Raw genomic sequence first — 20,701 nt, forward strand, 5'->3', positions numbered from 1 at the left:
ACCCCTATCCCGTGTAGTACTTACCTGTGCCAGGTGACCAATCCTGAGAAGTAGCATCAGATAAAACAATGTCCCCCATATGTAATTAAAGGTGCTAAGTTTGCCCAGGAGCAGTAACCCATAGCAACAAATAAGAGGTTTGCTTTTAAAACAGGTGACCAGGAAAATTTTACCTGTTGATTGGTTGCGATTGGTTACTGCTCCTGGGCAAACTTAGCACCTTTAATTACATATGGGGGTTAAAGTCTTTTTCTATATGAGAGGCCGGGGGTGCTGGTGTGGTTGCCACTGAGAATCAGAACACTGAACTGATGTATTTCAGGTATGAACCAACACTAGCCCTACTTATACAACACAAGTTCAATATATACTAAGGGGTTATTTATTAAACTCAATGCCAAAAACCCGAAAAATTTGTGTTTTTACAATATAAAATCCAAATTTTTAGTGGGGGGAAAAAAAACAAAAAAAGCACTCAGATTTTTTGGGATTTATTATACCCTGAGGATGGAAAAAGTCAGAATCCGAAAATCTGGCATCTCAGAACTGCCGAGGTTGTATATAAGTCAATGGGAGAAGTCCCAAAGAGATATCTTGATCTGCACTGGGTTTCGTGCAATAATCCAAAGATTTTGTGGTTTTCATGCCAAAACCTGGAGTATTCGGGTGGAAAATACGATAAATTAAAACGATTCGGGGGTTTTTTTTTCACAATTTTTCCAGGTTTTTCCCTGCACAGGAAAATTTTGGGAAAATGTATTGATAAATAAGGGGGAAAAACCAATGCGGATTTGGTCGGAGTATTTTTCAGAAAATAATGAGATAAATTCGGACTTTGATAACATAGTAACATAGTAACATAGTAAGGTTGAAAAAAGACACACGTCCATCAAGTTCAACCTTTTGATCCAGAGGAAGGCAAGAAACCCATCTGAAGCCTCTCCAATTTGCCTCAGATGGTAAAAAATTCCTTCCTGACGCCAAAATGGCAATGGGACCAGTCCCCCTGTAAATGGGCCTCTAAGTGTTTAGGGACACTTCCCCTTTAACCACATCCTAAAACCAGTGTTATCTTTGCAGGGGAGTGTAGGGCTTTGGTATTGTCCCATTAAACACACAAGAATGTTCTGTAGAACAGGTTCTGTGACCTCCCAAATAGTTCCGATCTACATGAATGGGGTGTTACTTGTTGCTTTCAGACAACCATTTAACAACCATTTCCTATGTCAGCAAAGGACTGTCAGACAGACACAAAAACACACAGACAAAATAAAAAAAGAAGTGGGTTTTCCAGTTGTGCCGAGTGCAGCATCCGGAAGGTGTTGGTGAATGTAGAGAGGAGGGGTTGGGAAATTGCCCCAGGTACTTACCCGCAGGCAAGGGAGGGACGACAGCTCTCCATGTAACGTAGTCAGGCTGTTGTGGCTCACAGACAGGTGCTCCTGGAGGGGAGAGAGACACAAATTAAGAGGCAGATTTATCAAGGGTCCGATTTCGAATTCATGAGTTTTTTTTGTTTTTTTTTATCTCAAATGAATTAGATTTTACTCAAAATTCGATTGCGGGGGTTATTTATTAAAAAAAAAAATTGAATATCTAAAACTCTGACTAATTTTACCGACCAGAAAACTCGAATTGAATTCAACCAAACTCGTATCTCATATCGAGTTTTTAATCTCCGAAAAAAACTTGATTGTCAGGAAAGCTACTAACATCTTCAAAGTGGTCACTGCACCTCTCCCATTGACCTATACATGAATTCGGCAGGTTTTAGGTGGCGAATAGTCGAATTTGAATTCTTAAAGGGTCAGAGTATGATAAATCTCGAAAACTGAATTCTAATTTAAAAAAAAAAAAAAAAAAAAAAAAGAAATCAAGTATGGATAATTCACTAGTCGAATTTGACTGTTTAGACTGTAAAAAAAATAATTCAATTGGACCTCTAATAAATCTGCCCCTAAATGTAGGGAACCCAGGTGCAACACATCAGGGCTCATTTATAAACACTGGGCAAATGGGCAGTAACCCATAGCAACCAGATGATTACTTTCATCCTGCAGCTAACTGAAAAAAAAGCTAATCACTGATTGGTTGCTATGGGTCACTGCCCAGGTGCAAATTTGCCCGGGGTTTATAAATGAGCCTCACTGAGAGCAACTACTTGCTCCAGGCACCAAATAAATTATCAGAATTCTACCAGTTATTTACCTTTAATTAACATTTGTGCAAAGGAACCTGCTAATGGGGGGGGGGGGTGCTAGAATACCTGGATCACAGAGGGGCACCCAGTACAAAAGGTCCTCAGCACTGGGTGCCATTCAGCCCAAAGAAGGCACCAGCAAGGGATCCAGGGTTTGTTTTGTTTTTGGTAAAGGGTTTGTTTCTCCTTTAAAAGCAAATGGATGTAAAAACTGCTGCCCTCTAACAAGATGATTTTCTGCTCATGGACCACTGGGGTCTACAGGTCACAAGCTGGGGCTGCTAATCTAATCTAGATAGTGAGTGTAGGACAAGTGGAAAGCCCCATGTTGGTGTACTATAGCAAATCACACTCTGGGAAGATATAAATATTAAAGGAACGGTTCAGTGTAAAAATAAAAACTGTGTAAATAGATAGGCTGTGTAATATAAAAAATGTATCTAATATAGTTAGTTAGCCAAAAATGTAATGTATAAAGGCTGGAGTGAGCGGATGTCTAACATAATAGCCAGATCTCTACTTCCTGCTTTTCAGCTCTCTAACTCTGAGTTAGTCAGTGACTATAAGGGGGGGCCACATGGGACATATCTGTTTAGTGAGTCTGCAATTGATCCTCAGCATTCAGCTCAGATTCAAAAGCAACAGTTATGACCCATATGCCCCCCCCCCTCAAGTCACTGATTGGTTACTGCCTGGTAACCAATCAGTGGAAAGAGAAATGAAAAGCAGGAAGTAGTGTTCTGGCTATTATGTTACACATCCAGTCACTCCAGCCTTTATACATTACATATTTGGCTAACTAACTATATTAGATACATTATTTATTTTGCACATCCTATTTACCCAGTTTTTATTTTTACACTGAACTGTTCCTTTAAGGGGCTAATAAAATGGGTCACAAAGAAAGACGAAAACATCATTCACCCCGGGAAGGGAAGACAATGTAAACTGGGGCATTTGGAGACAGTGGGCAATAAAGTGGGCAGAGACAGCCGGGGTGGGGCAGATTACAGGAGGAGGCTGTGTGGTTTCCATACAGAGACAGTTGTGTAACACTATTACAACACTTCAAGCACGGCTGCTTCTGTTTATTGTAATGTGCCCTGGAGCCAACCAATCACAAGCCAAAGTCTGTAATTAGGTTACTGGGAGTTGTAAATGAGAGTATGTAAGTGTTGCATCAAAGTACTATTTATATATGCTAATTATAGTTGCTCTCCTAAAATGTACTTTTTTTCTCAACCACCATCTGCAGGGTCAGCAGCTCAGGTATTCATTTTGCATGCAGGGGGCCTGGCCAATGAGAAGCTGCCTCCACTTGGGTGCCCACCCCACCCCTGATGCTGTTGGGTGGTGTTGCTGGGCTCTGCAGGGGTGAAGCAATAAGGAACAGAAATGGAATGTGCAACATCCCTCCCTCTAGTGTTTGTGTAATTGATGCATCTGGGGTGCTGGCAGTTGCAACTGGCCCCTTGCTTTTTACGCCCCATCTTCAGAATGAGCCTCACCAGTTTATGTAGGGAAGACAGCTCCTCGGGCAGGTAGCACAGACCCGTCCTGTTGAGTTTTAGCCATCGCAGACTGCTCATAGACTTCACATGCTCTGGAAAATAGCCGCCCTGGTGAGAGAGAGAAGAGTACACACACATTAGCCACACTGACCCACACAGCTTGCAATCTACTGACCAACAGGGACTCATAGGCTGGTTTTGCTTCCAATAAGGATTAATTATATCTTAGATGGGATCAAGTACAAGCTACTGTTTTATTATTATAGAGAAAAATGAATGAAATTTTTAATAAGAGACGGCCTTTCCGTAATTCTGAGCTTTCTGAATAATGGGTTTCCGTATAACGGATCCTATACCTCTACCATAATGGAACAGTGCATCCTAGTGGACATATCAGATGCTTTGGAAAACATAACTGTTGATTGATGCACTTCACTAACACAGGGTTTCTATAGCTTTTTATTTTACTGTTATTTAAATATGACCTAAGAAGTAATTTCAGAACCTAAATGATGTATATGGATCAATGTTAAATGGAAGGAAATGATAATTTCTGAGATTTATCAAACACTCACATACACTTTAAGAACTCGAATTCGACTCCTATAACCTGCCAAATTGCTATTTAAGTCAATGGGAGACGTCCAGGGATCAATTTGGAGTTGTTTGCAGCCTTCCTGGCATTTCTCTGAAGAAAACTCAAATTGAGTCTTTTTAAATTCGTTTCGATTCGAGTTTTCAGGTTGATCCTATTCACCAGAGTTTTCGATTTTTATATTAAATTTCGACTGGTCGAATTTCGAGTTTAGGGGAACTTTGAAAAACATAAATTCGAAATTCGACCCTTGATAAATGTGCCTCGAAGTGTCTGAAACACAATAACATTGGAATAGGATCCCATGGGGAGTCTATGTTGCCATGGTTTCAGCGTGACTTCAATTACAGCACTGTGGTGCAACACGCCAGCCTTAAAATCGACAAACACCACCATGCAAAGTGCTGCCCAATCATTTGCAATGGACTCTACTGACAAAGGCTAGTGCCAGGGAATAGCTGCTGGAAACCACAAAAACATCCCTTGTGCGGTCACCCAAAGTCTACAACATATAAACAGTGCCAGAAAGTCACCAGAAAAGCACAGAAGGGTCGTCTGTTGGCTAGGGTTGCCCCCTGCCCAGTATTTTACCGGCCTGGCCAGTAAAAATTAAGCTTGATCCCAATGTTATCAATAGGGGAAATACGTAAAAAATATAGGAAGGCCGTTATTTTTTCCGGCAACCCTACTGGTGGCTGCAGCCCGACAGCTCTGCAGGATTGGCAAGCAGAGATAGGCTGCAGATATAACTGGCACGGCCTATTAAAATGAGCCTACACAAATTGCCATTGCTCACATCCTAGACGAGCGTTTTGTTTTTTTTTTAAACCTTTCCACTGTTCTAGAAAGAGAATCTCAGACATCCGACTAAGTTGCACCCATCAGAATTGCAAGTACAAACTCATAAGGGCGAAGGCAAACATGGAGATTCCCAAGGTTTTGCTGTAGGTTTGGCAGGCAGCAAATTGCAATGAATCACCCCTTCTCTAGCTTTAATGGTACTTTCCACTGTGCTAAAAAGAGAATCAGACATCCGACCAAGTCCCACCCATCAGAAACGCAAGTACAAACATGGAGATTGCCTCGGTTTTGCTGCCTGTGTGATTTCCAGTTCGGCAATTGCAATGAACCGAAGCTTTAATGGTACTTGCCTGGATCCTGCAGGTGGTACTGGTGGGTCAAGAACTGAGCTGCAAGGGTACTGACAGGGTCAATGATTTCATGGTAACTATATAGGGGTCCACTTTGGCGCCATGTTTTAGGTAGCTTAAAAGATTCCCAGCATTTTCCTGCGTCAACCCGAACGCAGCCCGAAGCAACTCAATAACTTATATAGCTAAATTCGACCCATCCGGATCTGAGTGCAGAAGGGGCCAGCACAAGGATTGAATTCACATGTACAAATAGAGAATAGTAGAGAAAAAGAATGAATCATATCATTGCACTTTCCCCACCTAAACTGTCAATTGTTCTCGGTTATGAATTAAAACTTTACTTTTATTTAAAATTAATTAAAGTGCAGTACTGTATGTTAAGAGTCCTGCAGGGGGTTGGGTACCTGTGGGTTACCCCCAAAAACCTGCGGTACCCTGCGGGATGCGGGTAGAAGTTCCGGTTGCGGATATAGACACGAGTCGGGGGTTCTGCGGGTTTGCGGATCACGGGTCAGGCCACGGGTCTTCTAAATAGCGATTTTTACTATTTCTGATTACGCCTACTTCCGATGACGTCCCTTCCAGTTTACAATGACAGCAGTTCCGGTTTTACTCCTTTTTTCTGATCACGCCTACTTCCGATGATGTCACTTCTGGTTTACAATGACAGCACTTCCTGATTATTGATGGTCAGCGGGTTGCGGGTCCGGGTTGCGGATAAGGTACTTGCGGGTTGGGTCAGGTAGCGGGTCCAAACGAGTAAGAATGCAGGTTGCGGGTCCTGGTTGCAGGTTACAAAAAGATGGATTTTTGTCTTACCTGTAAAATCCTTTTCTCTCTTCATCGAAAGGGGGACACAGGCACTGGAGGGACACAGGCACTGGAGGGTTAACTTCACCTTCCGGGAGGAAAGGACACTAAAAACAAGAACTTTGACAGCCCTCCCTGGGGCCAGCCCGCCTATCCCAGCAGGCCACACACCCACCAGGAGGCTGTCACACCCCAGAACGTTAAAAAAGTGTAAAAGATAACTGAGGAATGAACTAGAACTGACCAAGGAAGAACCTTGGGCTAACTTGACGGATGTCCACGCAACGAGGACAAAAAAAAACACTAGGGCTTGGGAGCCCCACCAGGAGGTGATACTGGATCTAGACAGAACTGTCTAAGGAACCGTCCGCGGCTAAGCTTGAGATCGCAAGGGATGGGCGTGCCTGTGTCCCCCTTTCGATGAAGAGAGAAAAGGATTTTACAGGTAAGACAAAAATCCATCTTACTCTCTCATCTCAGGGGGACACAGGCACTGGAGGGACGTTCAAGAGCAGTCCCCAGAAGGGTGGGTAGATCAAGCTGAAGATTGCACAGCAGCGTGCAGTACCTTCCTACCGAAAACAGCCTCAGAAGAGGAGGCAACATGAACCTGGTAGAAGCGGGTGAAGGTATGGATGGAAGACCATGTGGCAGCCTTGCAGATCTGCTCCACAGACGCCATGTTCCGCGCTGCCCAGGAAGCCGCCAGTGATCTGGTCGAGTGGGCCGTGACCCTCAGAGGAGAAGGTCTACCGGCGATCTGGTAGGTCCGGTGAATCGTGGATCGTATCCATCTGGCAAGGGTGGTCTTGGAAGCTTTCAGACCCTTCCGTGGACCAGTAGGAATGATGAGGAGAGCATCACACCTGCGAAAGGATTCGGATCTGTGAACATAATATTTGAGGGCGCGGACCACATCCAGGGAATGCAGTGCAGCTTCCTTAGAACACTTAGGGTGTGGACAGAAGGATGGAACCACGATGTCCTGGTTGAGGTGGAAGGCCGATACTACCTTTGGCAGGAAGGTGGGTATGGGCCGGAGCACAGCCTTGTCCTGGTGGAAAATTAAGAAGGGCGAACGGCAGGAAAGTGCTGCTAGCTCGGATACACGTCTGGCCGACGTGATAGCGAGGAGGAACACGGTCTTCCAGGTGAGAAGGACATCCGAGGCCTGAGCGAGGGGCTCGAACGGAGCACCCTGCAGAGCCGACAGGACCAGGTTGAGACCCCAACCAGGTACAGGTGCCCGAATGGGAGGGGCGAGATGCGCGACTCCCTGCAGGAAGGTCCGAACAGGCGATTTCAGTGCAATGTTGAGCTGGAAAAGTACGGACAAGGCAGAGATCTGAGACTTGAGGGAGGCAAGGCGAAGGCCTTTGTCGAGGCCCTGCTGCAGAAATCCGAGTATGCGGGCCGTGCTGTAGCGATGCGGGGGAAAAGAGTGAGCGGTACACCAAGTGATGTAAGTCCTCCATGTTCTGTAATAGATACGAGAAGAGGAAGGTTTTCTGGCAGCAATCATGGTCGCTATCACTCGGTCATCAAACCCCTGCCGTTTGAGGACTAAGGTCTCAAGATGGAACAGATGAATATTCGGGTGGAATACTGGGCCCTGGCTTAGAAGATCCTGACGATTTGGAAGATGGATGGGCTCCGTCTCTGCGAGATTGACGAGATCTGCAAACCAGGCCCTTCTGGGCCAGTATGGAGCCACTAGCATGGTCCTGACCCCCTCTCGCTTGATCCTCTTCAGTATCCTGGGAAGGAGCGGTAGGGGGGGAAGACGTAAACGAAGTGGAACGGCCAAGGAGCCGTGAGCGCATCTACTCCTATGGCCCTTGGATCCCCTGACCGAGACATGAAAAGCGGAGTCTTTGCATTGGTCCTGGAGGCCATCAAGTCGACCTCTGGCATGCCCCATTGGTCGGTCAGAATTTCGAACACTTCTGGGTGCAGGGCCCATTCTCCTTGATCGAGAGTTTCCCTGCTGAGGAAGTCCGCCGTCCAATTTTCCACTCCCGGAATGTGGACTGCGGAGATGGCCGGTACGTACTTCTCCGCCCAGGTGAGAATGCACGAGGCCTCCTGCATGGCTCCCCTGCTGCGAGTCCCTCCCTGATGGTTGATGTATGCCACCGCCGTGGCATTGTCCGTCTGAATCTTGATGGTCTTGCCCCTGAGGAAGTCTGTCCAGTGAAGGAGAGCCAGGCGAATGGCTCGGAGTTCCAGGACATTGATTGGAAGAGATGTCTCTGAGGGGAGCCATCTGCCCTGTGCTGTCTGGCCCTGACACACCGCACCCCAACCTCGGAGACTGGCATCCGTGGTGAGGATGGTCCAGTGAAGGATTGCAAACGGCTTGCCCCGGTTGAGATTGGCTGGTTGAAGCCACCACCTTAGGGAAGTCCTCGTCGGAGAGGGGAGGGTGATGGGAGAGTCCAGACACGTTATCTCTGGGTCCCAGTGTGTCAGGATGGCTCGCTGAAGGGGGCGAGTGTGAAGCTGAGCAAAAGGAATGGTATCTATCGCAGAGACCATCAACCCCAGTACCTGCATGCAAGATCTGAGAGGAGTGCATGGCGAATCCGCTAGAGAGAGAATGCGGCTGCGTAGAGTTAGAGCCTTGTCCGCTGGAAGAAAGGTGCGGCAGAGCTGGGTATCGAAGAGGGTCCCCAAGAATGTCATTCTCTGTGCGGGAACCAGGAACGACTTCTTGAAGTTGATGATCCATCCGTGTTGTTGCAGAGTCTGGATCACGAGGGACAGATCGGAACGATTCCTCTGGGCTGATGGAGCCTTGATGAGGAGATCGTCCAGGTAGGGGGTCACTGATACCCCCTGAGACCGAAGGAGGGCTAGAACTGGGGCCAGGATCTTGGTGAAGACCCGAGGAGCCGTGGCCAGGCCGAAGGGGAGAGCCACAAATTGGAAGTGCTTCCCCAGAGAGGCAAATCGCAGGTAGCGATGATGCGCCCGGTGAATAGGGATATGGAGGTAAGCGTCCTTGATGTCGACGGAGGAAAGAAACTCCCCGGGTTCCATTGCTGAAATGACGGAACGGATGGATTCCATCCGGAAAGAGAAACGTCTGAGGCAACGATTGAGTTTCTTGAGATCCAGGATGGGGCGTATTCCTCCGTCCTTCTTGGGGACGCAGAAGAGGATGGAATAGAATCCCTGCCGTTCCTCCTCCTTGGGTACCGGTACCACTACCCCCGCCTGTTGGAGGGCGGAAATGGCCTTTAAGAAGGCTGCTCTGCGTACGGGATTGGACGGTGGGGGAGAAGAGAGAAATCTCTCTGGAGGAGGGTGTCGAAACTCTATGGAATAACCTTGGTGGAACACTTCGTGGACCCAGGCATCTACGAAGGAGTGAGACCAGACCTGCCGAAAAGAGAGGAGACGTCCGCCGACCTGCTCGATTCGGGAGGTGGTCAAACCTCCCGAATCGAGCAAAGAGGATGCTTTGTCGGCAGAAGGTTTCTGAGTTTGTCTGCCAGCGGACCAGGCAGGTCTCTTCCACTTTCCCCTAAAGGAAGGGGCGCTCCTTTCTGTGGTTGGAGTTTTAGCTTGTTTGGAGCGAAAGGAGCGAAATCGAGAGAAACGACGATTAGCCGACTGCTGCTTAGGCTTGTTCTGTGGAAGGAGGGTACTTTTGCCCCCTGTAGCCTGGCTGATGATTTTATCTAGCTCAGTGCCAAATAGAACCTTGCCTGCGAAGGGAATAGAGACAAGTGACTTCTTGGATGTCAAGTCCGCCTACCAATGTTTGAGCCAGAGGAAACGTCTGGCCGCTATGGAAGTGGCGGAAGCCCTGGCAATCATCTTCGCCGAGTCTAAGGATGCCTGGCAGAGGAACTGGGAAGCCTCCTTGAGTTGTTCTGCCAGCTGTAAAATAGAAGCCTGGTCAGAACCATCTATAACAGCCTGACAGAGCTGATCGGCCCAAACCTCTGAAGCGCGACTGACCCAAGCGGTAGCGAAGGTCGGTCTGAGGGCTGCACCTGAGGCGAAAAAGATGGATTTGCAGAATCCCTCCAGCCTTTTGTCAATAGGATCCTTGAATCCAGCCGCGTCTGGAACTGGAATGGTGGTGGACTTGGCTAGACGGGAGATAGGTGGATCGACTGTAGGAGAGAGGCACCAAAGATCAGTGTCGTCCTTGGGAAAAGGATAGAGAAGGGCGAAGCGACGGGAAAGATTGATCTTTCGTTCTGGAGAGGCCCACTCATCCTTGACTACAGAAAAAAGTTGGTCATGTGAAGGGAACAACTTAGCAGTCTTTTTCTGTCTCTTAAAGAGATCAGTGGAAGGATCGGCTGAGACAGGTGGAGACACGTTAAGAGTCTCGAGAACAGACTCAATCAGGCTGTCTATGTCTGAGATAGCTGGGGGAATCTCAGGTTCCCGATGGGAATCCTCGTCAGAGTCCCTGTCAGAAATTTGGCCATCCTCTGCCAGTTCCGACTCCTCGTCGGAGTTCGGAAGTAAGACTGTGTCAGAGACCTTGCGTTTCCCGGCTATCCCAGAGGGAGGTTGGGAAGTCAGCTGGGCAAGGAACTTGTCTAAGGACTCGGGGAGCCGTGCAAGTCCCTGAAGGGAAGAAATAGAGTCCGCTAAATTTTTAGCCCAGGGAGGTTCAGGTACTGTAGCCGATGCGCCCTGGCTGTCCGTGGAAGCAGGGGCATGGGAAGGCTGCGAACATGCTGTACAAGTAGGCTCAGGGTGACCCAGAGGAAGTCTGGCGCGACAATTGGAGCATGCCAGAAAGGAGACCTTAGGCACGGAAGGAACCTTGGCAGTAGATTGCGTAGAACGCAGCTTAGGACCCTCCCTGGTGGGATCTGCCATAGTCCCTAATGTATATATAATATAATACCTAAGCTAGAGATAGAAAAGGTAGCCCAAGGGTCTAATGTAGGTAAGGAATGATACAGGCCTGAAAGGTGTGTCAGCCGTCCCTTGTGAGATGCAGCCTGAACGCTGAAAATCTGTGCCTGTAAGGACTCTGCCTCTGGAAGAGGAAGTTAGCCTGCCAGTGCCTGTGTAGGAGGATGGAGCCCTGTGTGGTCTGGAGAGCCTGTGGCAGACTGGTGATCCGGGAGGAGCGCTGCAAGACTGCGCCCAGCGAGAGGAAAAACGGCGCGAAGAGAAGGGAGTGCGCGCGCATGCGCGATGACGTCACCTGTGAGCGGCGCGAAGCCGCAAAAAAGGCCTCTAAGGAAACCCGCCGCTCCTCTCCCTGGGTAAGGGAGTAGCGTGGTCGGAGCCAAAAGTGGAGAACCACTACTGGGTTGGGGGTGCGGAAGAGCGGATCCAGCCGCTGGCCCCCCAACCAGGAGAACTGAGCCGCAGCTCCTGTCTCAAGGTGCGCAAGGGCTCAGGGGACAGAGCAGTAGCTCCTGCCCCATCAACAAAATGCCCTGTATCAACCGGGACTGAACCGGAATTCCTGCCCGGGAATTACCTAAAAGGAAAATAAATAAATAATAATAAAAAAATTAAATAAATAAATAAAAAAATCAAATAGAAAATCTCCCCTGAGGGGAGAGTGTCCTCCTCCCATGAGGACACTAAAAAAACTGGGGTGTGACAGCCTCCTGGTGGGGGTGTGGCCTGCTGGGATAGGCGGGCTGGCCCCAGGGAGGGCTGTCAAAGTTCTTGTTTTTAGTGTCCTTTCCTCCCGGAAGGTGAAGTTAACCCTCCAGTGCCTGTGTCCCTCCAGTGCCTGTGTCCCCCTGAGATGAGAGAGTAATTGGACCCGCGCAGGACTCTACTGTATGTCCAGAAAATTAAATTAAAAACTCATGTAGAGAGTGGTGTTAAAGGAACATGTAAATGATGCCCTCCCAACACATTTCCCATTCAAGCAAAGTTCCGAAAGTTCCTACAGAAGCTAAAAGAAGATAGAGTGTGCCTAACGCACGTTTCTCTCGGTATACCCGAACTTTATCAGCGATCGTGGAAAAAGGTGTGTCTATTTATAATTGCCGATTTGAAACTACTATTCACAGAAAGGAACGTCAAAGTAGGAGGAACTACAAGCGCATTCCTATTTCCATGAATAATAACTATTCCCAAGTGACAAAGAAATGGTTACATGAAAAGTAAATATTCGCAAGTGGCAATTAAACGGTAGAAACCATGAGCTCACCGATTAATACAATACTTTGTCACAACAATGATGCATGAATTGTAACAGTGCACAGGCAGTCTACAACCTGAGACGATGGCACTGAATTCTGTTATATTGTAGCCAAATGTATTACTAGTAAGATACAGAACAGAGTTATTTAAAGAGCTTGAAGACTTTGTAGGTTATCTAATGTCTCTCTCTCGATCCATCTATCTACATACACATATACATATACATATACATATACATATACATATACATATACATATACATATACATATACATATACATATACATATACATACATACACACACACACATATACATATACACACACACAAAATTGGAATCATATACACTTTGGTTTTCACCATCTTTTTATATGAATACATTCATTACAATGCTTTCATTAGGACTAAGAGCGTTCATCAAAAAAAAATCCATTTGCTTTCCTTAGTTAGGAGTGCTGTTTCCAGATCACCTCCCCTAATACCTAAGGGCAGGGGCACACGGGCAGATTCGGGGAGATTTAGTCCCCTGGTGACTAATCGCCTCTTGTTTGGGGCGAAAATCTCCCTGAACTGCCTTCCGCCTGCTATAATGAGAAAACGGCAGCGCAATGGCACTGCTAAAATGAAAAAATAAATCGCCTGTGGCAATGCACTTGCGACGCTTCAATTTCCGAAGTTTCCTCATGACGCAACTTTGGAAATCAAAGCGCTGCGAGTGTCATTGTGTTGGCGTTTTTTCATTATAGCAGGGAGAAGGCAATTCGGGGAGATTGTCGCCCCAAAGAAGAGGTGATTAGTCGCCAGGCGACTAAATCTCCCCGAATCTGCCCGTGTGCCCCTGCCATAAGGATATTTTTGAGAGACCCACAGCCTTCAAACCATTACTGGTTTTATTGTGACATTCAGAGAAATGTCTGTCTAAAATTGCCAGCTTTTAATCAGCTTTGATCAGGTCTGAAGCATTGGCAATGCTAAAGACATGTTCCAAAATTAGTTTCTTGAAAGGATGACATGTTTTGCCAATGTAAAAGCTTTTTACAAGGACAGATAAGCATGTAAATGATGCCTTCTGTAGTACATGTAAATCTATACATTTACCAAATCTGTCAATCACAGTATATTGATTGTGCGTGTATCTACAAGCTTTGCCTTTACCACATGGAAAAGTACCGGATTGTGGCAATTTCTTAATTTGTTTGGTGAGATGACTTCCCACTAATCTGTCCTTTAAATTGGGTGCTCTTCTACAACAGATTGATGAACAAAGACTAAGTGCTGCTGCAAGAGTTTGTGAGCCTATGAGTAAGCGCCTTTGGCACAAAACGCATCAGGCTTGAATATGTCCTAATAAAGATCTTCAACTGTTACATAATCACAGATACCAAACGTTGACTCAGCCCAAACCCAGAGCAGCAGTTACTTTAGGCAAGGCACCAAGTTACACAGCCCTGGAACACTGAATAGATTGTTAACGTCACAATGGAAAATGTGCGGAGGGAGGGACGACCCAAAAGGAGGAGGGGTGCCACAAACACAACCCCAGAGCTCCCCGGCCCTGTCATCAACTTTAATTGTAGAGATGGGGAAAAGCATATTCAGTGCATAGGCTGTTCAAGCCATAAGCCTGCTAAAAATAAAATGAGAATATTAAAGGGGAACTCAACCAAAAATGAATGTGCGTGGGGGGAAGGGGGGTTCGCACAATGAAAGAAAATATAATTTTAAGACAATTTTGCAGTATACGTTATTAAAAGCGCTCTGTTCTGTGGGTCTGACTCCTGAAACAAAGTAGCAGTTCAGTTCTCCTCCTCCAGGTCTGTGAAATCAGCTGGCCTCTGCTACATTGTTTCAGGAGTGAGAAGCTGCAGTGCAGAGACTATAAGCAGCCAGACAGATTTTCGGTGGTGAATAGTCGAATTTAAAAAATCTAATTTAATTAATAGTTGCTTTGGCTATTAATCTTTGTTAAAAAATAAAAATATCCCTCATTGTCCTCTTGATATGGACTTGCAGCTGGGCTCATGCCACTGATATGTACTTGCACATATACAGATGAGCCATGATCGTTTGTACCTGCCCAGCTGTGCCCTTATGTATGTTACTGACATGCTGCAGAGTTTCCCTCGCTGCAACTTGCACTATAATAAAAAGAACGGGGACTTAGGCTATGGACACACATACGTTTAAAAAAGCTGTGTCGCGGTTTCAAATTAAGGCTATGGCACTTCCACTAGTGAATTTACGCAGCGGTCGGCTTTTTTAAAAAACGCAGAGCAAACCGCAGCGGTTAAACATATGTGTCCATAGCCTTATGCTCTGATAATCTTCAATCACTCTTTACTGCAAGTTGGAGTGATATCACCCCTCCCATTCCCTCCCAGCAGCCTAACAATAGAACAATGGGAAGGTAACCAGATAACAGCTCCCTAACACAAGATAACAGCTGCCTGGTAGATCGAAGAACAGCACTCAATAGTAAAATCCAGGTCCCACTGAGACACATTCAGTTACATTGAGTAGGAGAAACAACAGCCTGCCAGAAAGCAGTTCCATCCTAAAGTGCTGGCTCTTTCTGAAAGCACATGACCAGGCAAAATGACCTGAGATGCCCCTACACACCAATATTACAACTAAATACACTTGTTGGTTCAGGAATGGAATTTTATATTGTAGAGTGAAATATTTGCAGTGTAAACAGTGTCATTTAGAAATTAAAACGACATCATAATAATCACAACAGAATCCCTTTAAACAAAAGTATTTGTAGGTGAAAGGAAGCCCCGACTGGTTTTCCCTTGCTTTGCCCTGCACTGCTGGTTGTGACTCCTTGAAACAATGTCTTGGCTGGAGTAGAGGAGTCTTCGACTGTTTGATAGCCAGAACCAGCAGTGCAGCGGATAGAACACAACAAAAGCAGTTGCATTTAGAAACTGCATTATGAACTGTTCGCGTATAATGAATGAAATTCATTGCTCATACTTTACTAATGTGAGATCTACTTTTACTGATGATGTTAAATTATGATCTACATCCATAAAAGCATTGTTAGTATTCTGTTCCATGGAAAATAATACTTAAATATTATATTGATTCATGAGATAATTGATATTGCTATATTTAAAGGGGTGGTCACCTTTAAGGTAATTTTTAGTATGTCATAGAATGTTCAATTGGTTTTCATTATTTATTTTTTTATAGTTTTATAGTTATTTGCCTTTTTCTTCTGACCCTTTCCAGCTGACCCCACTAAAAAGCAAATGCTCCGTAAGGCTACAATTGTATTGTTACTTGGAATTCCTCATCTTTCTATTTAGCCCCTCTCCTATTCATATTCTAATGTCCTATTCAAATCAATGCATGGTTGCTAGGGGAATATGCCCCCTAGCAACCAGATTGCTTAAAATGCAAATTGATGAGATGTTGAATAAAAAGCTAAATAACTCAAAAACCTTAAATAATAAAAAATGAAAACCAATTGCAAATTGTCTCAGAACATCCCTCTCTACATCATACTAAAAGTTATCTCAAAGGTGAACCACCCCTTTATTTATGTAAGCTAACATAATAATATCTGAATGGAAAGCATGAAATAGGAGGGTGATTTAGTCAAGCTGTTTGTTGACTGATCACCAGTTAAAGGTCTACTGATAGATCTACCTTTTGGGCACCCCTGCATTACGCAAAACATTGGATTTCCATCCCCTTTAAAGGGGCTGTTCACGACACTTTTTTTCAGTTGAGTTGTTTTCAGATTGTCCACCAGAAATAAACAATTTTTCCAATTACTTTCTATTTTCTGCGTGTGACCATTTTTCTAATATTGAAGTGTAAATCTTCTTTTTCACCTTTCTAAAGCTGCTCTGGGAAGGGGGGGTCGCCGACCCTCTAAACTGTTCTAAATAGAAACACTTAGTTGATACATTTCTTATCTTTGTGCTGTTGTATCAGTCAGGAGATTATTTATTGAGCTTCTGATGAAGTGGCAGGACGCCACGAAACGCGTTAAGCGGGCAGCCATGGGTTCACTGCTGCTGTAACTTGTTATTAGATGTTTATTGAATAAAACTTCATTTTTTAAATTTTACTGAATTCTCACGGTGCTCCGCCTTTTTTGTTCTAGGAGATTATTTAGACTTGACATGCAGAGACCTTATAAAGCAGAGGATGCTGAACAGGGGGACCCCACCCACCTAAGCAATCCTTGGCCAATCAGGTAAATAGGGTGGGTGGTGGAATGGATGACCCTAGAACCACAGCCTTGAATCCAATAAATGGCAATTGAACAGGAGTGTTTGCTAATCTTGTATATTTATTTATTATAGGGATACACCGAATCCACGATTTTGGATTCGGCGGAACCCCCGAATCCGTTGTGAAAGATTCGGCTGAATACCGAACGCTATTTGCATATACAAATTAAGGGTGGGAAGGGGGAAAAAATGTACTTCCTTGTGTTGTGACAAAGTCACGCCATTTCCCTCCACATACCTAATTTGCATATGTAAATTTGGATTCGGTTCGGCCGGGCAGAAGGATTTGGCCGAATCCAAATCTTGCTTAAAAGGGCCAAATCCTGGATTCGATGCATCCCTAATTTATTACCAAACTGAGCACAGCACACACACAGGTGTGGAATCTGTTATCCGGAAACCTATTATCCAGAAAGCTCAGAACTACAGAAAGACGGTGACCCGTCTCACATAGACTCCATTATAATCAAATAATCCAATTTAGTTTGTAGACACTCAGAGAGACGAGGCCACATTGGATGGAGGAGGTGCTCTGGCTAAATATATCCATATACCAAACTGGTGTCTCTCTACACAGGTGTGCACTGTCGCTTTAATAAATTGACGGAGAGCAAACTGCTGATTGGTTGCTATGGGATACTGTCCTAGAGTAAAGTCTTGCAACCCCCATAAACCAACTCAGGACATTATTGGTGACTTTATTGTGAGCTGTAAAGAGAGGACAGATTCCACAGTGACAATGACACATATATATATTTATAAATACAGGTATTTAGGGCAGTACTGGGATGGGAACACAATGTTATGGTCCCGATACCGGATATAATACACATAGACTGTGCCTGGCCTATGGAGCTCAGGATGTGACGTAATACAGGTTTCCCTCTGCGCTAGTTCAACTGTAAATCTCAGAATCCTCTGAAAGTCAAGCAGCCAGTGAGGGGCTTGTAGTTCAGCTACAGGTTAAGGGAGTGTGAGAGTCCCATTGAAAAGGAACTTTCCACCTCCTGCTACTTGCCCCCCTAGGCCCCCAAACATGGTATTGCCCTCAGCCCCGCCCTCCTGCCCCGGAGACGCTTTACCCTTTCTTGCCCCTTACCTTAAAGTCATTCCCGCTCAAGTCCACCCCTCTAATGAAGGGCAGTACCCCGGTTGCCGCCATGTCCCAGTACCGGCTCGTCTCTGTGGGATTAGAGCACAGCCTATAGATAGCGGCAGGAAACGGATTAGACACGCCCCCTCCGGACACACAAACCTAAAAGACCACGCCTACTCCGCTTTCAGTCACAGCTCATTGACAACCAACCCCAGCGCGGAATGAACTGTCCGACCACGCCTACTTTACCCTTTCCTCCCCAGGCACTTATACAGCCACTCGGAATAGAGGCCGCAGAGGTGTGACAAAGTGACAGATGCGACCCAATTGTCCCATTACAGGAGCTGCTTAGGGCATATCCCATGAGTTATACAGGGAACTCGGAGTATCACTCATGTATTATAAGGGATAATGTACCTCCTACTGTAAATGATAAGGATATTAGAAGCAGGGTCGGACTGGGGGGCCCACCGGGACTGCTGTCCAGGGGCCCCCCTCCGACCCCCCACCCCCCTACTAAAACGCGTCGGGCCAGCAACAGCGCCGCTCGTCGCGCACCAGCGCGCATCGCCCGAAAAAAAATATATTTTTGCCGGTTGGAAATATCTGGAGAAGGGTTCTGGCCCGGCGGGGGCCCACCGGGTTTTTTCCCGGTATCCCGCCGGGCCAGTCCGACACTGATTAGAAGTCACTGAGGGGTTCTGTGACCATATAAAGGCACAAGGCTGCAGGCTGAGTTATACAGGGAACTCTGAGTATCACTCATGTATTATAAGGGATAATGTACCCCCTACTGTAAATGATAAGGATATTAGAAGTCACTGAGGGGTTGTTCTGTGACCATATAAAGGCACAAGACTGCAGGCTGAGTTATACAGGGAACTCTGAGTATCACTCATGTATTATAAGGGATAATCAGGCCCGGACTGGCAATCTGTGGGTTCTGGCAAATGCCAGAGGGGCTGCTGCATGGTTCCATAGAAAGTTACCATATAGTGGGCTGGTAGGGGGCTATTTGGGCTGGTAGGGGGCTGTTTGGGCCTCTGTGTACTTGGAATGGCAGGGCCTATTTTGACTCCCAGTCCGGGCCTGGGATAATGTACCCCCTAATGTAAATGATATGGATATTAGAAGTCACTGAGGGGTTCTGTGACCATATAAAGGCACAAGGCTGCAGGCTGAGTTATACAGGGAACTCTGAGTATCACTTATGTATTATAAGGGATAATGTACCCCCTACTGTAAATGATAAGGATATTAGAAGTCACTGAGGGGTTGTTCTGTGACCATATAAAGGCACAAGGCTGTAGGCTGAGTTATACAGGGAACTCTGAGTATCACTCATGTATTATAAGGGATAATGTACCACCTACTGTAAATGATAAGGATATTAGAAGTCACTGAGGGGTTGTTCTGTGACCATATAAAGACACAAGGCTGCAGGCTGAGTTATACAGGGAACTCTGAGTATCACTCATGTATTATAAGGGATAATGTACCCCCTACTGTAAATGATAAGGATATTAGAAGTCACTGAGGGATTGTTCTGTGACCATATAAAGACACAAGGCTGCAGGCTGAGTTATACTTGGAGGAACTCTGTGTATCACTCAGGTATTATAAGGGATAATGTACCCCCTACTGTAAATGATAAGGATATTAGAAGTCACTGAGGGGATGTTCTGTGACCATATAAGGCACAAGGCTGCAGGCTAAGTTATTACTCGTGTATTATAAGATATCAATAAGCATGGGTTGTATTGTATGAGAGCAAAAAGATCTGTTACTAAGAATACAATTCGCAGTTTATTTATAGTTCTTGTGTACTATAATTATGGGTTTATTCCTGTATCCATAATCCATATGTTTAAATTATGTAACCATTCCAGCACATTTTTTTCTTCATGAATCATTGTAATTAGCTGGCACTTTGTTACATTTTATTTTGAATCAAAGCCATTGCATACACTGCACAATACCGGCTTGTTGTAGAAAGCATCGCTATATCTCACTTTGTTGCAGTGTCGGACTGGGGTGTCCAGGGGCCCACTGGGGGTGCCATCTCACAGGCTCCCCACCCCTAGTTGTGTCCCGCCCCATGTCACCTCCCAACATTTTGGAAATTAAAGAGGAACAAAAAGGTTGGCGCGTGCAGTGCGGCAAAATTTATTTTGACCACGCCTGTTTTTGTGGCCACACCCGCTAATTACCATGTTCATTTTACAAAATTTGGCAGGTTATGAAAGTTTGAACATATTTCTGTGTTTTATTTTCAGTTATTACAGTTTTGCTAATGAAGGTGAATTGCCCTTTAAGCTGTGAGTCTAACTTCTCCCAAGGGTCCTGTTATCTTATATTGTTACAATTACTTATTTGCTAGAAATTGTTACAAAAGTATCTTATCTGCTGCTGTGGCTGTTCTGGGCTCTCTGCCAAAAGCCAATTAAGTTAGAATCTTTGATTCTTTCTCTGGCTGTTCAGTGCAGAGAAAAACTGGACTTTCCAGTACAAATGAGGGACTGCGGGTTGAGCTGTCAAAAGAGGGACTGTCCCTCTAAAAATGGGACAATTGGGAGGTATGAGAAGAGGCTAAGAGGGCCTGGGTCAGAGGGGCCCACTCAGGCCTATGGCGGCTGGATTTTAGGGGGTGGCATGATGCCCAACCACACCCACATTGGTTCAAAAACACTGGGGATGCACACCAAATACAATCATTTTTTAAATTTCCTGTGCACCAATCCCCATTGCTCCGGACCCGATGATGAAAATTTGCACGAATAAAGGGAAGGGGAAAGGGGCAACGAATGGCAGTGGGCCTAGGGGCGCCTGCTATGTAAATCTAGCCCTGGGCCCACCGGGTTTTTTTCTGGTGCCCAGCCTGCCCAGCCCAACCCTGTTGTGTTGTCCAATGGTAGTGGTTACCAACTCTGGGTCTTAG

The 20,701-nt window shown here is 45.7% G+C and overlaps 1 protein-coding gene across 2 annotated transcripts in view; it reads right to left on the bottom strand.

Moving 5' to 3' along the window:
- The window catches only part of flii.S (FLII actin remodeling protein S homeolog), a 38,653-nt gene extending 20,730 nt beyond the window's left edge, over positions 1-17,923 (bottom strand). The window contains exons 1-3 of one of the 2 annotated variants that reach the window (XM_018237491.2): positions 17,767-17,923; positions 3,709-3,819; positions 1,371-1,442 (exon numbers count right to left, since the gene is read on the bottom strand). In XM_018237491.2, coding sequence (XP_018092980.1) covers positions 1,371-1,442; positions 3,709-3,819; positions 17,767-17,829 — 246 coding nt within the window. In that variant the 5' untranslated portion in view covers positions 17,830-17,923. 2 annotated transcript variants of the gene reach the window in all.
- Positions 17,924-20,701: the final 2,778 nt, after the last annotated feature.

Source organism: Xenopus laevis, chromosome 9_10S, assembly GCF_017654675.1.
Source record: "Xenopus laevis strain J_2021 chromosome 9_10S, Xenopus_laevis_v10.1, whole genome shotgun sequence".
Taxonomy (NCBI): Eukaryota; Metazoa; Chordata; class Amphibia; order Anura; family Pipidae; genus Xenopus; species Xenopus laevis.